This window comes from Siniperca chuatsi, linkage group LG22, assembly GCF_020085105.1.
Source record: "Siniperca chuatsi isolate FFG_IHB_CAS linkage group LG22, ASM2008510v1, whole genome shotgun sequence".
Taxonomy (NCBI): domain Eukaryota; kingdom Metazoa; phylum Chordata; class Actinopteri; order Centrarchiformes; family Sinipercidae; genus Siniperca; species Siniperca chuatsi.
The window spans coordinates 10,402,363-10,420,927 of NC_058063.1; the positions used below are offsets into that span (position 1 = coordinate 10,402,363).

The 18,565-nt window shown below is 40.5% G+C and overlaps 1 protein-coding gene across 12 annotated transcripts in view; it reads left to right on the forward strand.

Moving 5' to 3' along the window:
- The window catches only part of kcnip4a (potassium voltage-gated channel interacting protein 4a), a 146,101-nt gene that overhangs the window by 37,815 nt on the left and 89,721 nt on the right, over positions 1-18,565 (forward strand). For 2 of the 12 annotated variants that reach the window (XM_044183628.1, XM_044183636.1), the window contains exon 1: positions 5,695-6,131. The exons of 7 other annotated variants lie outside the window; for them this stretch is intronic. In XM_044183628.1, coding sequence (XP_044039563.1) covers positions 6,047-6,131 — 85 coding nt within the window. In that variant the 5' untranslated portion in view covers positions 5,695-6,046. 3 more of the 12 variants (XM_044183629.1, XM_044183631.1, XM_044183630.1) reach the window with 3 other exon arrangements.

Genomic DNA, 18,565 nt, shown 5'->3' on the forward strand with positions numbered 1-18,565 from the left:
GATATATTTGCTGATCATTCTCGGGTTCCAGCCTCTCAAATGTGAGGATTTGCTGTTTTTCTCGTACGGTTCTGGACCAACAGGTCAGACAAAACAAGCAATCATCTTGTGCTCTGGAAAAATTGTGATTAACATGCAGCCCTAGTTATCTTTTGAACTTTGACGGGATATTATACTGTAGCATATTAACATATTGAAGTACTGTTTTTTAGTTCTTTAGTAAAGTTAGTGTTGACAGGGTCTCCACTCACATGTCAGAATAACAGTAAAAACAGTGTAGAACATTCACTACATCTCAACTCACAAGATCACTTGTAGGAGATTGTATAAAGAGTTAGAACATTTTTACAAAAGAATAAAAAACATAACTGAGTGGGTGACATCAGCTCTATGGTGTGCATCCACTGATTGTTTACTTTGACTTCTGTTCCCTTAGAGGTTCCCGTACTGTGCTGATGGCGTATTGGCGTTTGCCTTGTTTACCAAAACTCAGCTAAGCTGGCTATTCATACTGAATCCTGCAGATATTGCTAATGTCTGTGCATGCTGGTGCTCAGCGATATGTTCAAGTACTAGAAGACATTACACTCGGTGCTTGTGTAATGACAGCCTGCAGATACTGTGCCTGTAGGGTTTGACGAGGCAGACTTTTGTAGCTTTGCTGTTAATGAGTTGTCTAGTGTTGCGTATTGGTGGAAATAACAGTTTAATTGTCTCCATTAATTTTTCATGTCTGCTACTCCCATGATGCAAATAGCAGAAGTATTATTTGATATAAAAATAATTAATATTAATTAGAAAGTAGAATCAGTTTCGATAAAATAAAACGCTTAATAATTCATGAGTCACCAACAACCTATACAACTAAATTGTAGGCTGTGGATGGCCAGTTGACAACAGACAGTGTCCTGCTCTACTCCAGCAACCTTCAGAACCTTTTTCTGGATATTGTCAAGCAGGGAAAGGTGAGTAGGTGGAGCACTTATCCAGCGCAGTGAAGCACACTCCACTGCAGAAGGGTGCTTTATAGATTGTGGCTCCGCTCTTGATGTTCGATGTAGTGGCCACATTCTCCAAAGCTCTGTGTCTGGCCTGCCCTGATGGAGATGTATCATGCACTTTCATTTTAAAGATTCAAAGGTGGTTTTTAATTTGTCTCTCCAGATGTGCTTTATGTCACAGTAAAGCTAGTAATAGAAGTTTTTCATTTCTATCTTGCGGTTTGTGGATTTAATGGCGGACATGTTACCGCTGTTTAGCATGCATACATCTCGGAGAGAAAGACTGTGGTAGTAAATTGTCCCCACATGTTTGATGACAATCCGCTCTCTGCAGTTTTACAGCCGATCAAGCTGCTTCCACACAGTGGGGGGTGGGTGGTTGGGGGGCTCTTGGTGGTAATGGTGGCTCTCACCCCCTGGCACCTGTAGTTAGTGTTTTCTAGATGGATCAATAAATCTGTCAACTTCTCCCTGAGTGGAGCCTATTTCCTGTCACTCCTGTCATTGCTGCAGGGTGCAGCATGAAAAAGCTCATGTTCCATCAAAGTCTGGAAAGAAAGAAAAGTTTCTTTGGGACTTTATATTCTAGATGACGGGGCGAATGTTGAAGGGTAACATTTTAGGAAATACACCTGCACCTTTGACTCTGATTTGAAACTTTTGTTAAGCTGATGCACCTACTCACTCTGTATCTATTCCCTTCAACTGAGCCAAGCTTCAAAGAGCTTGTAAGGCCAAATCGATGTTGTTAATATTATTTGGTGCACTACTTTGATTTTAGCTTCCTCTTTGCGGGAACAGAGGTAAAATCAGTCCACACTTCAGCAAGTAAACTCTTCTAGTAAGCTCAAGGGTACTTAGTGTCTAACCAAATCATTCTGTTTCAAGGCTACAATTATTTACATAATACTTTGATGCTTAGTAGCTATATCTGTCAGTGCTGTAGGAATGAACATGCTTATTTTCTATATAAGATAGTGTTTGAATAGGACCCCGAAGGCTGCAGATACAGTAATATAAGATTAGGTTACTTTTACTTGAGACTTCAGATTCCTCTGCTTGTTCAAATGTCCAGAGGGTCTGGTGGATTAGAAAATCAGAAGTAAATTACTTATTGATTCTTAATCAACACAAAATATTACAATTGTTTCATAAATTCTGGAGTCGGAGTCTGAAAGTATGAACCCTCTCTATTCACCAGATATCACTTACACATGTTTTTCATCTTTAAACTTTAAACTCGCACATCCCTCAAGATTTCAACATTTGTGTTTGTGTTGACCCCAGCTTCATATCACTTTTTGCCTTGACCATACTCATTAAGGTAAACATGACTCATGTTGAGAGATTTTCCTGACTGTATATGGACTTGGAATGTGGTGATTTGTTCCACACATCACACTTAACACTCAACAGGGGGGCGGGGAGGCCTTGAGAGTGATCTGGGAGTTACTTCTAGGCTTGCAGGACAAAATATGGCTTTTAGTTAAAAGCTGTGTTTGCCAGCAACACAGTGTACCTGAATGAAGTTGTTTTGGTCAGTGTTCGTTTGCCAATCACTCACGTGAGAAGCAGGCCATCTGTTCACCTCAGAAATATTGAGGTGGCAAACCTCATTGAACTCATTTGGTCATGGACACTCAGATGTGTGTGCATGATGTGACCTGAAAATAGAAAAGTGTAGCTGCTCCCAGGTGCCTGTATGGAAATTACAGAGACTTTAGGGGCATGTTTGTTTATCGGAAACATGGATAGAAATGGAAACCAGGGGCTAGATGACTGGTGATGGAGTTGCACACGTGTTGAAATTAAGTGTTCTCAGGGGGTCAGTGGGTGGGTGGTGCTTGCAAAATATGGACCAAATGCAAGTCTGCAAGCGTGTATAGACAGAAACACACACTTGGGGATTGCACATGTATCCTCATTGTTGGTCTGTAAAGCTGTCTGTAGTAACAACTGTAGCCTTAGTTATATCCTTTGAAGAAAGAGGTTAAGTCTAACATGTGATTATGGCTTAAGAAGCTACACAAAAATATTTCAAAGAAAGCAAGAATTAGCCATTTGTTAAGCCCCTCCCCTTAATAGGAATTGGCCAATCAAAGCTTAGCAACCATAACTAGGCATGGTAAGTCTGTCAAGCATTGGATTTCTCCACATGCTGAAGCAGTGTGCATGGGGCTCTAGTAAGAGCGATACTCAGTAGCTAAAGAGTTTGGAATGTCATGTCCTTCTTTAAAGCCTTTCCAAAACCAAAAATGCAAGCTATAAAGTGTAAGGAATGACTCAACAGTGTGTTTATCTGCTCTAATGTAAGCTGCAATTGTTAGTATGTCCAGCTAACTAGCTTACTGCCTACAGTAGTAACGCTAACGTAACATTATTTCACAAAGCCAAGCAGCATATCATTAGCTAAATTTTTTGTGGGGTTACAGGTTATGTTAGAGAAAACCCTTCAGGTCTGGTAAATCCACTGTGTAGTATCCTGGAGTTCAGTGCAACTTAATGTTAGCTGCTCTGTGCTGATTTGGGGAAGTTGACACTCCAGCAACCCAAGCCAAATAATTATCTGTAATAGTGTTACATTTTTCAAACACAGTTCTCATCCTCAAAGCCTTTTCTCTTGTGACGTTAAAAGTGAAATATGCTGTTTGAAAATACAAACAATAAAGCAAAAATCATCATAATATATATTTTGCTTGTCAAAGTTTTTCTTCACGCAAAGTATCCAAACAGGCCTATGTCAAAATGAAACAGCTGTCTGATCTTAAATTTTCCCTTATCATACTGCACTGTATGTAACACTAGGGCTAATAGCTCTAACCTGCAGTACAAAATAATACTGCTTCTTTATTTCCATAGCTTCTGCATGCATCATCAACTGGTGAGGATCTTTTTGCATGGGACATAGTTTTAGCCTTGGTCTTTTAGCATGATATCATGTATATAGCCATCAAGTGCTTATGTAAGAACCTTTTACAGGGTTGTTTCAAAACCAGTCAGCCGGACACACAGTTTTCAACCAGTTCATTAAGCTTAAGATAATTTTTAATGATAGCTAGCTATGATAAAACATGCTAGTGGCAGTTGTCATTTCAACCAGAAAAATCAACGGTGGCCGGTTAGAATTGAGAAGCCTGCTTTTGTCTACATCTGTCTGAAATAAGGACCCATTTTTTCATAAATTGCTAAGCAATTCAATGGTAAATCTGCTACTGTTATCATTGTAAAGGGAATATGTGCTGGTATGCATAGCAACAGTAACTAAGAGGGTGGGGTTTAGTGGACGGTCAATTAAAAAAGCATCTCTTCTTTCTTGAACTACCACTGCAAAACATTTTAAAAAGTAATTTTCTGTTTAAATTAGTCTGTCATGTCCCCTGCCAAATTCTATGAAAGCAAGTCATGTCACCAAGGCACTGCTACGCCCCACAGGTACCTTGTAAATTATTCACCTAATTGAGACACTGTACTAGTTCTCTGTGCTGCTCTGACCCAGTAAGAAGTTTCACACAATACTTCAAGTCCTTGAAATCTTAATTTTTCTCCAAGCACACCTTTTATTCCTACCTGTGGAACAATCACCTCCCTGCTCATTCCAGTCCAGAACAGGAATGTGTGTGTGTGTGTGTGCTGGTATAACACACTGACAAGAACTCCAAGGTCAGAGTCTGCAAAGACTCTACATCGAGCAGGATTCACCAAAATAGACCTGCCTAACTGTCTAGTAACCTGTGGAATATCAACACTGTTTCAGAGCAGATTTCAGCCAAATCTTATTTCATCAGCACATCAGTGTTTTCTTAAGCAAATTCACTGCAGTAATACGACTGGAAACAGTTGAAGTTTTGAGTTAATGACAGGCTATTCGGATGGGAGAGCTTGGCATTGATAGATGAGTGCAATTCAGGTACAGTATGGGCTAATTAGCGGAGAAGATGATGCACTTGGCTTGTCTTAATGTCATCACAGACGCTGGGCATAGCCTGTCAGTCATTATTAATACTGACCTTGACATTTTGTTGTAGGAAATCTCACCAACCTGAGCTCCACAGCTTTTCTCTCTACCCTCTTTCTGCCTCTAGACTTTTTATTTTTACAATGATTTGTCACTCTGTCTACCACTCCCCTTATCTGTGTCTTAAGAGCCCATGGTGTACCATTACCGTTGTCAATTACTGTCATTCATTGTTTTAACGTTCAATTACACATGATGCGGCAGGCCCATAATGTACTATCATTGCTGATTCATTGGTGGACACTTTCCCCTTAATTATCCTTTATTTCTCTCCTTCTTCTCCTCCTTGTGTGCTTTCCATCTCTCTTCTTTTTCTCCTCCTCCTCCTCCTCTCGGGCCAATCAGGCCACACCTCCATGGCAACCGTCAGTGAGTGTAAAACATCCACAGATGGTGCTGAGTAGAGCGAGCAGCAGGCGCACTATGAGATCAAGTGTGGGAGTGTGTGTGTGTTTGTGTGTCTGAAAGAGACAGAGACGCAGAGAGTCATTGGATAACCACTGTATTGTGAAGCCAACAGAGTAGCCTCTAGTAACACAGAAGAAGTGTAGAAGCGTGTTTGTTCAGAGGAGTTGCAGAAAAAGTCAGAAGAGGAGTAAGTGTTGGAGGAAGAAAAAAGAGACTGAGGCAAGCACCCCCACCTTCCCCAGAGAGCAGGAGGTAAACCGCCGGTAAGCAAATATTTATGACCTGACAAAAAAGCATAACATCCCCGCGTTGATCAGACATCCGCGCAACAGAACAGCCCAGATACGTGTACACACACAGCCTCACACATGCAAGACGAGCCCCCCTCACTGAGCTCCACTCACTCATGATCATCACTCCCACCACACGCAGACACAAGGGCCACACTGACACAGCCAAGAAGAGTGGAGGAGAGAAGAGGACACTCGCCCTGTCGTGGGACTTAGTCAAAGTAAAAGTCTTCCTTGGATTTTTGTTTCTATTTTTATAATTTTTTTCCCCTGAAGCCAGAGCCCTCCTTTTGTGCTGACCTTTCCAAGCCCTCCCCTTCCCAGGAGCAAAGATGAGCTGCAGGAAAAGGTGCAAACGGGAGATCTTCAAGTTCGCACAGTACCTGTTCAGACTCGTCACTGGCACGCTCAACACCGGTAAGGCTCCTGGTGGACTTTTAGAGGCGGATTTGTCCGTCCTGCGTTTCCATTTGCGAGATTTTTGTGTAATCCTTTTGGCAGTTTGGTCAAACTCCTCCACTTCATTCACGTTTTCATAAAATTAGCTCATTACAAAGTTAACATTTGACACATGGGGCTCTGTTAGGACACTTGCATACCATCAATGCCTCACAGTATTTAGTTTGTGTATACATTTATGCCTACAAACCCTGCTAGAGCATTGTGAAGATTTCCAGAGTGGGCTTAAATTTATTACCTACTCTGCATCATAATTTGTGTGAATGTGTGAATATAAAAAGACTCAAGGAAAGACTATGACTAGAGGCAAAGGTGAAATCATTAAAATTAAGTAAGTGTGATCAGACAGCTTCTTATGCAGTCTTTGGCTGTTAAAAGCTATTTTTTCATGTATTTAAGTATTTAACAAACTCATTGGTTCTGTCAGCCCAGCCTTGCAGTCATCATGCTTTTAGCATCTTTATTATTTGGACCACCGTAGCTTGCAGATTTTGTTAAAAGTATATAGTCTCATTTTATTGTGTGTTTTGGGTTTTTTCATCTCCTAAATTCTACATTTGTTAATTAAATGTGACAGTCAAAAACACAAGAGTAAAACATAATACAGAGCAGCATGTTGATGCTGAATCCTTCTGAAATCATCCCCAGAAGCAGATGTTGTTGTACACTGAGCACACACACAGCATTATTTATTATTTCATTTTCATTATTTCTGTACCTGTATCATGCTTCAAAGCGTAATAGATTTTTCCTTCCCTTTTGTTCCACCCGCACACACACACACACACACACACACACACACACACACCAAGAGCTTTTCTAATAAAACAGAAAGTGAATCAATGGTATTAACAAGATTAAATCTGGGATTATAGTGGATTACCAGCAGATTACTCCATGAAGAGTTCAATACATGATAAAGGTTACCAGCAGTAGCATGCACTGATCACTGGCACATATTGCTGGTATGCATCAAACTGGTGTTAAGGATTATTTACATATGTCATTAAGACTGTGTTGTGATTCTTTATCCTCGGACCTTACGGTGCATTGTGTGCTTGTCTTTATACAGGTGAGCTGTGCAGGTGATGTGACTACACTAGTAGCATACATTATCACCTTTGCCTTGCATGGCACCTGTCTCCTTCTTGCATTAACTGAGCTTCGCTGTCGAGTAAGTTGTTGATTTTCACGCTACGTGAATGAGATGGTGCTAATCCCCAGAGAGGTGCAACACGACCATGCTAATGAATTCCAACATCCTTCTGAACATGTGAGACTTGCAATATTTATTCTTGCAGTGGCTCCTTCCAAATTGTTTTATGTATTGCAAAAAAGGGGGACTTTAAAATTCAGCTGTTCACATACAGTAGAGAATATTTCAATACAGCCATGGCCTACTTTGTCTCCTTGACCTTAGAGACAGAGAGAACAAGTGGGGAGGATGGGATAGAAGAGTCTCTCCATTTCTGGACTGCTCTATAAAAGGTGTAGATGGCGTCAGCTTTCCAATCGTACTGATAAACACAGGCTCGTGGGAGATACCAAGCTTGGACAAATCCATCTACTATATCTGCCCAAAGGAGTACGCCGTTGGTTTCCATAGCTACCAGCAGGTCATTTAGGTCACATTGCAATTCCCACTTAGTCACAACATGATTAGTGTATATTCAGTAGTAATTTCCCTTAGTGTCCTCAAAGCTTTGGTTTCTAAAAATGTGGCTGTAGGCTACAGGTGCAGAATTGTGGTCTTTAATGTCAGTGTCAGTACTTTTTAATTATTGATCATGTTAAATACAAGGCTGGACATATTTCCCTGTGGACAAAACCCAATTAGTATATGTGTGCTGAGGTAGAGAAACATAATTTTTTATTGACCACATTGTCTCAAGAATGTTAGTTTGGTTTCTATTTTATGAACCTTGGGACAAAAAAAACTTGAATCTCTATAATAATATCTTCTTCTATTCTCATAATAATGAAATATGAATACACAATAGTCTCAGTACTAGTGTGTTGGATACATACATACAGTCAACTCAGTGCTAAATGCTGAATAAGTGGAATTTTATTGATTGATTGAAGTGCATTTTCCAGAATCCTAGTTTGAAGCCGGCAGAACTGTTGTTAATTTTCCATCTTTGGACACCATAAGATGTCCTCAAAACCCCAACCCAAACCCCAAATTCCGAAGCCCATTATCAGTCATTCATTAGACAATTTCCACTTGAGTGGATCCATTTCTCTATAAACACACCATATTAACTTATCTTACACAGCCTGTGCTGCAGATTAATATAAATGGAGTTTGACCAGAGCAAAGCTGGCTCGGCCACATTTGGGTGACCAGGCGAAGAGGATGATAGATGGAGTCAGTTAGCAGACCATGGGATTTTAATTGAGATGTTCATTGTCCTAGAACAGCCTCACAGTCATTGCTTCATTGATCACTAAGTTGCCAAGGCCAGCACAACCACATAATGTAAGGTCGGGGGTAATGCGCATGATGTAACCGAACGAGCCTGGGCAGATAGTGCTGTACATCACATCGATAATGTCATGAATGGTTTTTGTCCACACAGGCTTGTTCTAAACATAGATATCAATCATTGACATCATTATCATTGTATACACAGCAATATTTCTAGCACTGATGTGATGTTATAATCCAAAGAGAGTTAATTTGCTGTCTTCAGTGAGCACAGGAAATCATTTATTGATCAAAACAGACTTACTAAACTTGCACAGCAACTGCCACCATTCGGATTCATACCACCATTGCTGCCCAGTAGCCCTTGAATTTTCCAGCTGTTGGGGGGGAAAAAAGAGCGGAAATAAATCACAGATGCACATTCTTCCAGGTTATAAATCCAAACAGCGTTGTCAGCGCATATTTAAAATATAGGTGAAAATCAGAAACGTATTTGTTGCTCACACCAGGGGAAAACTTAATCTATTCCAGCATAGTATCCATCAGGATCATTTAGACGTCCTAAAGTTGGGTGATGTATGCTGCTTACATTTAAGTATTTGTTACATAGTCAATAACCTTAGTTGTGCAGTGAGATGGCTTTAAACACGTCTTTTCCACCTCTATTCGACTGGATTGCATTGTAGCACGCACTAAGTGCCATTTGCTCCGGATCAGAGCAATACTCTTTAGAATCTTTCACCACATCCTCGTAGTTTGCTTCTTCGCTGTCAGGCGTCTCATCTTCTGAAATGCATCATCATTTTTTTCTCATCAGCACAGGCTTACATGCTCGTAACTGAGTCCAAGCATATCGTTAGACATCACAGCACATGCCCTCTCAACCCCTGCACTATAACAAGACTGGTAAAAAAGTTTGCTTGGGATGACTTTTCTTTGCGCCATCAAAGCTTTGACGAGCCTCTGAGCATTTTATCTTGCTTATATTGATTTCAGTTAGTTTGATTCAGCCTGTCAATACAGTTGTTTTTTCTTCCGTGGAGATGCATATTTTCTTGGCCGTGTTCTTTATAATGGAACAATGCTGAACGATTGTAATGTCGCTGAGCTTTCAAATGATTATATATTGAGTGTGCAGGGCTGCAGTAAATGCCAAACAAGCATTTCCTTATTCCCTCTCAAGATGTTTCACTTTTATTGCTAAATCAACTAAATGGGATTTTTTTGTTTGTTCCTCAGCAGTGCAAATGATGCCAGTTTACCACTAGTGTTTGTTCCTGGGATTTTGTATATTTGATATTATCTGAAAATCCATCCCTTAGTTAGACTGACAGCTTAGTTAGACAGCTTGTCTGGGTCAGGACTGCAGTGGCAACATGGCAAGCAGAGAGACTCCTACATCCACTCTCCCAGAAATGTTGCCAGCTTTTCTTTAGCACTCAAAGGCCAGCTTAGAGATGGTGTTGTCCCATTTTGTCCTAGGTCAGCCTGGGGTCTATGTCCAAAACAATCCGGTTCACCCCTAATGGGACCGTCTTCACCACATGACTCAAATGGTTCTTCTCTGTCTGTAGGAGCGGTGGCTTGAGTTCAAGGTCCTTTTGAGACAATGTAGCCCAAAAACTAGGAATGATATCTGTCTGCAAAATTACTTTCAAAATAAACCTTTTCATCTACTGCTTAGAATAATTTGTGGAATATTTATGTTGAACTATTAAAATATATAAAATTTACTACTGTAATATATTAAAATGACTATTATTTAGGCTTCTGTAGTTCTACAGTAATTGCCGAGAGAAACCAGAATCAAGTAACATAAATTGTTCTCCTGCAAGGAATAAGTCTGTTCATGTGATCTTTGTGATGTGGAGGTACTCATCCAATTCATGGCCATGAGACAATGCTGTGAAAAATGCCCTCTGTAACTTTTCAGCATGTACTTGGGAGCACATGTGTGGGGGCCTGCCCAATGACGTGAGGGCCCGTCTTTGTTTCCCTCTCTTTGGTTTCCTGATGGCTATTAGCAGGTCATGTTCCACCTGTCCCAATGAGGACAGCACGTTCAAAGCCCATAATCCCTGACCAAACACTGAATATTTGATACCCACAGGCAGGCTGGCTTGGCATCGTGTCTGAATGGCAAGAGAATAGTCGCTATTTAACACTGCTTGTTTTTACTCTATCGGCTGCGGTTTATAGTAGATAGTGTAGTCGTAATGTATAGTGTAAACATTGCACATGCAGACATTTATTATGAGCTGGTGTTAGAAGTCCATAACTTCTTTTCTCATAAAGAAACCTAATAACTTTTGGTTTGTGGATTAACTTCCAGCCTTTGTGCCACTTCTGTAATAATTAGCTAAAGTTTATGGACCTTTGCCACCTCTGCAGAGCTCATAGAAATATTAAGGTGGAACACAATGACCAAGGGAGTATTTAATATTTCATTATAATTTTTGTTCTGCAGCTAGTTTAGGGCTTTTCTCTTAAATTTTACACAATGTCCAGAAGCAACATTTCTCCTGTGATGTTTGGACAGACGCAACAATAACAGATGGCTAACCATGCTGCACAATGTTTCCTTTCACACCCAGTGGACTAACATGGCATCTGCTTAATTCACCTGACAAGCATCTGTCTGATGATCAAGTTTGATGGATGTGTTCATACTGTGCAAGACTTGATTGCTTACTTACAGTTTGCTTACAATCCTAAGATGTGTTTAACTCCTCATATAGAAAATATAATCTGAAAATCAACTGTACTGCAAGTTTGGTCCAATTATTTTCTAACTGTCCACCTGGTAAGTGAGATTCTTACAGGAAGACTGGAAGCAAAAGCAGGCATTAGATGGAAATAGATATCAATTGACTTTCAAATGCAGAGGTAAAACTTGGAAAACAGTACAATTAAATAACCAACATCCAAAGGCAGGTATTTGTTTAACAGTGTGGACTCTTTGTACTCAAAATCTCCTTTGAGAACACTTTGAAAAAAAGCCATTTTAGGCGCATCCTGTGTACCTTTTTATTTCTGGATTAAATATGTGAGAGGAAACTAATGAGAATCCACACTGTTTTTTCTGTCTCTCTGGAGTAAGATAATGCAGTAATATACGCTTAACAAGATATCTTACACAGACTGACTTGAAGCAACAGGTTAGGATGTTGTAGTGATCCAGAACATCAAAGCATCTCTGCCAAGCCTCTTACATAATGGAAAAAGAAGAACAAGCATCAGTGTCATCTGGTAACAGCTTTCTTTTAACCTTGCACCATGACCTTTCACCATGACCCCTTTCCCAAGGTTCATTGCCTTTGGCGAGGGCAGAAAGAAGACATTTGACTGTGATCTGTGTCCGTATCAGCTTCCTGGCAGGCCCAGTTCAGTGTCTCTTTGTTTCACAGTGTCCCTGCCTTCTTCTGGTTTCTGGTTTCTGCTGCTGTGTTCCCGTCCAACACCAGAGCAGCACAGATTCTTTGGCTCATTTGGTCAGTACATAGTGTGCTTGGCTAAATTGCGAGGATTATCAGAACTTGCTGTTGATGTCGTACAGTAGCTAAAACCCCAGGCTGGTCCACTCAGATCCTCCTTTGCCTGACTGAAATGGAGTGACGGGCTGTCAAAGGCCTGATTAAGTACTGCAAGACAACCTGGCCCAGTGTTAGAGGGAGGGAGAGTGTGCTCACTGTAGTGGAAAATGAATGTCACCATCTAGTTCGGTCTACAACTCTTCGTGAAACCAGAGTGAAAATTTTCTTTGACCTTTCTATTGTTCAGGTCAGGATTGGGAAGTGCTTGAACATGAATTATTGCAAGGTTAAATAAGCCCTGGATCCCTCCATCATCACTTCTTCTCTAAGTCCCCAAAAGACACCAATGTCAATGCCGATGCAGTCACTTAAACAAGTTTCTTGCTGTAGTTGTGGAGAAATCCCTCTTTCACTCACCATCCAAGTCCGTTCCTTGTCATTAATTACTAGATGTAAAATGAATAATTAGGTAATGATGAGCTTGTCATAGAAATGTCACCCTCATAGTTGAAAAGAGTGATTAAAGCTTTGTATGTCAGGGGACTCTAGGCAGATTTTTTGTGTACTGTACGCCCTCAAATCTCCACTCCAACTGGATGAATGTGTTTGAACCCAAATAAAAGGACATTCAAGCAATTTAGTATTGTACTTCTATAAAGTTGAATGAATGATCAAAATCAGCAAAACAGCAAAAGCCGGGATATCCTGACTTTTAGTGGGTGTTCAGACGTTAAAACAACGCAAGGGGCTACTTTGACAGGGGCGTGTTGTGTTACTGGTGAGAAATAAAATAGGATCCAGGAAATCCAGTTTGAGTAACAGATCCATAAGTTTGGAGGCTTATCAGACGCCAAAACACTGCGCAGTGGTTTATAATACTTTGAGACTGGATTTTACAACTCTGTGAAGTTATCACGGTGGCAATTATTTTAGCTTTCATTGCAACAATCGCAAGTTAAACAGCGGACATTGTTCACGTTACAGTAAGTAATCTACGAATATGTGTTTGTACGTATTAGATTGGCCACCACAGAGCCTTGCTGGTTGATGTTGGGTTTCAGTCAGTAAAAGTTGAGCCAGGTCCAACTTTTTTGCCAGATAACCGTGTGTGTTTATTGCGTTGGAATCCCGACTGCATCACCGTACTGGCCTTATTCAAATGAATGAGGGGACTGCATTTTTTCACCTAGGGCTAACGGTCTGAACATGGCCTTACTCCCTAGTTCCAAAAGCACTGGATCCTACATTTCTACAGATCCAACTCGATAACGTCTTTCGTTAGACCCTTCCATGTCTTTAAAATGTCACACACCCAATTTGTAACACAGGCTTTCAGATAATAATTAGCAGTACAAGCCAAGAGGATGACATCATCAGGGTTATTTTCTTTTTACTTTTACTTAACTTTTGCTCCCTCCAGCACTACAGAAGACATTATACAACTGTTTTCATAGGTTGTGTAGCACTCCTCATCACTGCTTAACTGACTTCAATGAGTAAAACTGGTGGTTTCCCCTTTAATCAAATTGAGAAGTTGGTGTAGATGTTAATGTTAATCCTCCTATCTAATGAAGGTCATTCGATTACACACTGACACTTTAGCAAAATTTGTGGGTTTTTTTTTTTGCTTTTATCAATCACCTCTGTGTCACCACCACAACATCCACCAATCCCTTTAGGTTGCCTGGATTTCATTTCACCTCATCTTTCTTTATTTGCATTCTGCATTGGCCTGTGGTTATCCCGTGCCACTGTCCATTTAAATTCACCCTTGCTAGCCCATGTAATCAGTTTTCCCATTTTCACTAATGTTTGTAAACTAGAGTCCTTCTGAGTGGAAAGAATGGCTAGGTTATTTTTAGTATGGTGAGCATGGTTGAGTTACAAAGCTGCTGTGTATGAGGTATTACTGTGTTGAATCCAGCTGGAACTTCATCTCTGTGGGTTGGTATCAGTGAAAAGACAAAAACAATAGAATCATTGGTACACTGTTTTTATGATAAGTTAGATATTAATAAGAGGAAAGAGGCAACCTCAGTAGAGCTAAACAAAAGAACTGTCAAAACAAGACTGTGGCCTTTAAGATCGCAGACTATTAAGAGGAGTCTTAATTTGTTTGGTTTGGATTTGTTTTCTTTGCTCATTGTTGTTATCACCTCAGAGAATTGTTCTATTACCCCAGTGCTTTCACTATCTACTCCGATTCTCCCCCAAGTGATCATTACTATTGTTAAGTCAAATTAAAAAGTTTCCTCCCCCTCTGCTATCACCTCTCTTCCTTTTGCTTGCTCTTTCTCTGTCCACATTATCCTGCTTGCTGTTTCCAGCTTTCCATTTCTTTCCATTTCTCCTCTCCTACTCAACTTAATCTGCTCTCTCACACTTGTAATCACTTAATTTTAAGCTCCCTTTGAGGCTCTTTGTTTCAAACTGTCAGTTGCACTGGCTGTGTTTTCACAAAAAGTGAACCCTCTGCCCCAGACACTCTGCGATATGAGAGACAATGTCCTCTCCACGCACCGTTAGCTGGCAATTACTGGGACTGCAGCCCTTCTCCAGCTCCTTGCCAACAAAAGGAGGCTCAATACACCCTTGAGGGTTGGAGTGGAGACTCAAGGTAAACAATAGGAACTTGGTATCATTAATATGGGCTCAGATAATAACATTCACCGTGCAGGAATCATGCACAACCCGTGTTTGTGTTGCTGCTAATGTCCAAGAAGGTGCTGAAAGTGAAAGTAGAAGCGCTCATATTGAAAACATCATGTTTTATTGAGGGACTTTTCTTGCTGCAGTCCCACAGGAATTTGGGCTATTGTGTTTTTTTCTTTTTCATATTTAATTTTCCTTGGGTGCTGTGCGGATCCACTGATGGAAATGGCTGTTGTCAAATGGTTTTCCATGTCTTCTTTGATTGGTTGCAGATTGAAATTTCAAACAGATCAATCTCCCTCACTGAAAAGCGGAGGTTTGTGCGAAACAGTTGGATAAACTGAGGCAATGAAATGATGGACAAGAGGCAGGATGTAAGTGACAGCCTATTATTCCTGAAAACTCTATATATTATTTTTTTTTTTTTTTTGACATTTTTGGTGTGGAGTAATGTGTTGGCACTTTTTCTGTGTGATTCATGGCCAAATTTGTGGTCAGGATGTGGATGTTTTGGTCAAATTATCACTTCAAACGCTGTTCAGTGCAGTGTTCAGTTTTGGACAGGTATTAATAATCTTACACAAAACCTGTTATTCCTTGGGAGGTTTTGTTTCAGCAGCCAAGTTAATGAAGTGTACTGTATCAGGAAAACAAAATGTGTGTGAGCATCATATATCAAGGCAGGTAGTGTAAACAGTGTTTTACTTCTTAATTGCACTCTATAAGCTTCTGTCACTGTGGGCCAGGTTTGTTTCTCACATTGGTGTGTCAGTGAGTCAACTCCTCATATCCCCATGAAAGCGCTAAAAAAAGAGAGCATACTTACACACACACACACACACACACACACACACTGTAGCCTATATACAGTCCCATGGAGAGAGTATGTGCGCCTTGCAGTCCTTGCTGTTAGATATACCAATGCTATTGGAAACTGAGGCACTGCAGTGGAAAATAGCTGCAGTATGGCATCAGTATTGCATGGCCATTGTCAAAAAGATTTCAGTCAAATTGTATTGCACTGGTATATTTTCTGCATACATTTCCTAATTGTATTGAACTGAGCACACTGTTTTCACATGTTTGCATGATTCTGATTTAACTGGAATGGCCTCTATGGTCAGGCAGAGAAAATGAACTCGCTTCATAATGGTTTTCGTGTTTTGGTGTAAAGACAGTAGAGCCAGAACTGGTTTGTGGGCGTTGCAGGGTGCAGAGGATAAAGTGCTGTTGTGTGACCAGAATGTTGCTGCCCATCCTCTGCACTCAGTTCATGATCTTGACTATATAAGCTCCAAGTCAAGGACACTACAACCTAGCCACCCAGTACAGCCTGGTGTGTGAGAGTCATGGCCAAGATTGAGCCCAGATACATTTCCCCCCCATCAGCTCTCCACACCTCTGTTGTAAACTGGTGTAATCACTCACTCTCTCTTGCATGGCTCGTCGTGGATGGCCATGCAGAAAATGGTGCTCCTTCTCCATCTTTCTGAAGACAGATCCACCCTTGGCCCATTACTTACCTGGCTAACTCTGCGTCAACACAGGCAGGTATAAACAGGAGGGATCTTGCCTGTCTAACATCACTGTTAAAGCATAACGAAGGAGCTCAAATGCCTCCATTAAAAGGCACAAATTGATAAATTAGCTAGAGCGAGCCTAATGTGTTTTTTTTTTGTCTGCTTCATTAGTACTTCATTAGTATTTTAGCATGTATATGACTGTGTCTGAATCTGAAAGCACCGAGTTAACACTTTAATTTCTTTTTCAAATTACACTAGATGAAGGACACAGTATTCATATTCCAACATTGTCTGTATGGCTTGGGTCTGAACTGTGCTGTGTCATGTAACCCATTAACATACTGTTTTCCCCTTTTTTCCCCTTAAAGGCAGAATAAGTAGGATTTTCCTAAAAAAACAATGTATAGATTTGTACAAAAATAATCCTTCTCAATCATCACTTACGACCCACTAGAAGTGTGTGGCGGTGTCTGTATCAGCAGAGACGCTGCTCTCTGCTTGCATTTTCTTAGTTTCTTATTAGTTTGCTGTGTTTGGGACGTTTCTGGGCGTCAACCTTTGGGCAGTGGTGTGTGGTCCCCAGCCAATAACAGAGCGGGGCTGAGCTACACACACACACGCAGAGCAGAGAGCAGCGGACAGGATGAAGCTGGCTCCTTCCCGCAGGGTTGTGCGGTGAGGTGTGGGCGATTTTATTTGTGCTTTAGAACGTAACCACTGTAAAACAATCCGAAAATAACATTTTATTTCTCTGATTCACTGCTTTGTTCTCACTAACACCGCTCCCTCTCTTCATTCATTCTCTAGCGCTCTCTCTCGCTCTGAGTCGGGAGGACGGGCCAACTTTGAAATGTGTGTTTACAAACAGCAACCGACAAATCCTACTTATTCTGCCTTTAAGTAGCTTTATGATTTGAAAAAAATCATCTTATTCCACACCGACAGTATTACATAATATTCTGTATCAGCTTTTCATTGAAGCGATATGATGTTTACACTGAGTAAATATTCAAACTCAAGGCTCCACTGAGCTAAAGAATTAATACTTGACCTTGGAAACCATTTCAATTCAAGGTCCACTTACTCGCTTATTCAGGGGCTTTCAAATGTATCACACCATTTGCTCAAGAGTCATGGAACTGTAGATGTTTTTTGGACTGCAAAGTTGAGCTTGATCAATTATTTTAAACAGCCACTTTTTTCATCTAGTAAATGTATCTGACCTTAAAGCAATAACGCAGCTCCACACATGTTGCATCTTGGAAGAGGATTTTGTCTGTAAAGCTAACTCGAATCTATGTGGGTTAGACAGGTAGATAAACTTCAAATCCTTGCATGGTAGGGTTCAGAAACCATGATGAATTAGTTAGATCATTTTGCTGATTTACTACTTTATAGACCATCAGTAGTGTCTTATGTAATGATTAATAGCTGATTACAATTACTGCTTTTTGCTACAATTTTAGCTTAACTAGCACAGCCCTTCAAGAGTGCAGTACAGATCACATTGTGGAAGGGGTAAGACAGGTTGCCGAGCTGTTTCCTTTAGGAATGACACTGCAAAATACCTCGAACAGATTAAATGGTTGCAGCTCAAAGTGTGAATGTAGCAAGGAGGGTTGACGGGTATGTATGACACACCGAGCAACAGAGCATCCTCTGTGAAAGCAAGGTGTCATTTAGAATTTCTCTTCAGTCGCTTGCATTTTCCACGCACCACCGAAACCATCGCAAATTCAATTTAAATGCAAAGCAACACAGGAAAAGGTATTTGTGTTTGCCATTTACAGTACTACTACAGCTTCGATGCAGCTAAGGCCTATCTCCTCGTGGGCACTGCTCCACAGATCACACTGACCATTCTATTGCCTCTGACTGGCTGCTCGATACATTAGATTTGTACCTAATAAGGATGGATCACCCTTTTGCTCTTGTCCCTCCTTTCAGGTTGTTCACCTTATTTTTCCTCCTGCTGTCGTTTTCCTTCTCTTCTGTGATTTAACTGTGCCCCCAAAGGAAATCTGTGTCTTTTCCTCTGATCTGTTATTCTGTTTAAACAGATTTTAGTGTGACTTATGGGAACAGATGTACAGTTATATGGCATTGTCTAATAGTAAAATTGTATTATTGTGGACTATTTAGCGCTATTTATCGTCTCGATAATGGGTTGGTTGGATGATGGATCACATAAATTTGATCACTGAATTAGCATTGATTTAATTGGTCACATGCTATTACCATAATGATTTCTAG